The 2,650-nt window shown below is 33.7% G+C and overlaps 1 protein-coding gene across 1 annotated transcript in view; it reads left to right on the top strand.

Annotated features, from left to right (window-relative positions):
* Positions 1 to 330: 330 nt before the first annotated feature.
* The window catches only part of LOC119593674 (biogenesis of lysosome-related organelles complex 1 subunit 5-like), a gene marked incomplete in the record, with an annotated part of 5,393 nt that continues 3,073 nt past the window's right edge, over positions 331 to 2,650 (top strand). Inside the window, 1 exon segment of the mRNA XM_037942631.1 lies at positions 331 to 476. Coding sequence (XP_037798559.1) covers positions 458 to 476 — 19 coding nt within the window.

Genomic DNA, 2,650 nt, shown 5'->3' with positions numbered 1-2,650 from the left:
ACGGGATGAGAGCAGACAAATAGAGAAACATAGAAATGCGTATATACCGTTGTTATTCAACTTCATTATAACTTCCTTAAAAAGAGAGAAGAATACGATAAATTATGTTTCAAATACTCTTCCATTCTACCTTAAAATATGCATAATATCAAGTACACCATTTACACATGCCAATTATTGTGACGTCACCGCGGATTAGTCATGCGCAGACACGAACGTATCTTGTGATTCGATATTTTGTCCGTTTCTTTGTCCTCTGACTCTAGTACATAATTATTTCCTATTTAGCTAAAATCTTACATTTCGTAAACCGATAAAAATATATATACTATAAAGTAAATGAATAAGCGTAATTGACTCATTATTCATGTGATAACTGACACAAACCTAATATAAAAGTTGATATTAAAACATCCTTAGTGTTACGGACACATTCGGCTCTGAGATGTAAACAAGTATGGCATCGGCAGCCAGTGGTAATGCCAAATATTTATTTACATTTTGCTATATTTTCTATTTGTTTCTTGGTATTTTTTCAAAGTCTGCATTAGGCGATAGACAATACAAAGTGGAGGTTTTGCGATCTGAGATTTCACTCTACTGATAAAACCTTTGTAATGTTAGAGAGGGAATTGTATGGAAGATGGTGTTTGTTACCAAGTTGCATGAGAGAAGAGAGTATGTGTGAGGTAGTATCCAGTGTAATGTCGCGACTGTAGCCTTTTGCTAAAAGTAAGTGTTCAGAATAGAAGTGCGCACAGGTAAAATGGGTAAGACAGTGGCTTTAAAGAACACAAAAACACTTGCAGTTAAGAGTAATACCTGCTGAAAGTAAGAGTTCTGTATGGCCACAGTCATTTATCTAAGTCCAGCTATTCAGTAGTTTCTGTGTTTTGCTTTCCAGCAAAGGAAGTCTCCACCAAATATATTCTGACAATTTAACTAAACTGGATTTGCGAGAGATTTGTTGGCCTTTGCTGTAGGCCAAACTATGGAAGTTACAGCATTGTTTCTTGTGGCCATATTATGGATAGTTACCATGCTAGATATTTCTACTCTCATGAGCTCTCAAACTTTCTGGTCGGAATTAGCTTTGCACATGCAACTATTTCAATAGTGCCTCTGTGGCAAGGAGGTAAGAAAATGGTAATAGTGATGTTTAATACACAAAAATGACTGTATAAGTATAATCAGTAGCTGGTTAAAAGTCAATGATTAACTCACAATGAGGGAAAAATGATAGTGATGGGTGAGTTCTGTGAAAGTACCCACTCATTTCTGAAAGCAAAGTTCACCTAATCTTGCCTGATGGAAGACAAGTTACCAGAATGGTATATAACCTATTTGCTAATATGGTGTGATACCATGAGCAAATAGTCATTTTTATACATTAACTACTCATTAATTATTTCTGAAGCAAAGTCTTTGTTTAATGCATCTCTTTATTTGCTGAATTCTGTTACAGATATTCCAGTGAAATGAAGGTATTGGTCATATTATCACAATCTCTTGGATCATACTAAATTTAGTGAAGTGCAAAACCTATCAGTCCATATGCCATGTTTCAGCTGCACACATAAGATACTCAAAGTTTCCACACTTTCCTCCCAGCAGTTGCTCACCTTTACCCTCACAATAAAGAAATATTGTTACCCAGGAGGGGGATATGGGGACAGAGCCACTGGCTAGGGAATGCAGTTATCCCTGGTTTAGGATTTTTTGTTTCTGTGCAGCCAATATATAGTTAGTTCTTGTGTGACAGGTAATGAAAATGAAAACTGTGTTCTTGAATGTAGAGAATTCATGTGTGCAACAACAGTTCAAAACCCTCTTGACTGAATTTCATTTAAGTGTTTCATATTCCAGTTTATGTTTTAGGACAAATTTAAGACTTTATTTCTCCACTTTCCATCATTTTCAGTTACTTATTAGTCTGTGTGTAAATTTACCCTCATTTTCACCCAAGCTTAAACCTTAAAAGTATTTTGGCTGGAATAATAATGATTTTGAGTATATCCACACAGTGTGAATATAGGACAACTGATACTTTCCCCTAATGTAACTCATGACCAGCTCATCAAGGTCATTTTCATTTCCATTACCTGTCACACAATAACTAACCATAGATTGGCTCATGCTTCAGGAATACATAAATAACTTATCTAAAAACAGTCTGTGCATCTAACAAATGTTATCCATCAGAGATTGATGTATTTAGACCAAAAAACATTGTAACATACATAGCTACTTGCTATTGTTGCTTTATTGTTCATTTATAGTTGAACATTTATATCAAGATCTCTTGTGTATTAACAAAAGTTCATAGAAGTAATAATTAAGTTCTAATGTAAAATAGCAGAATATCAAAATTTAAGTATAGTTAACTTGTTTGTCTGAATTACAATTTGATTCAAGTGTTATTAAACTCACAAATGCCTGTAAGCTATACAATTTTCTAGTGTTTTTAGTAATGTATAAAGAACAGTTTTTATTTTATACTTTTCAGAAATAAATGAATATGATAAACTATATCATGGAAGAGATTTCAAATAATCCTTGCCATAGAAATCAAAATTTATTCCTTGTTCAAGATGTTTATAATAGGTCCATTTAATAGGCCTAATGCATCCAATTGGTAGTAGACAATTAG

Source organism: Penaeus monodon, chromosome 32, assembly GCF_015228065.2.
Source record: "Penaeus monodon isolate SGIC_2016 chromosome 32, NSTDA_Pmon_1, whole genome shotgun sequence".
NCBI classification, from domain to species: domain Eukaryota; kingdom Metazoa; phylum Arthropoda; class Malacostraca; order Decapoda; family Penaeidae; genus Penaeus; species Penaeus monodon.
Note: the sequence above shows the minus strand (reverse complement) of the source record. Positions and strands in the feature narration are given on the sequence as shown.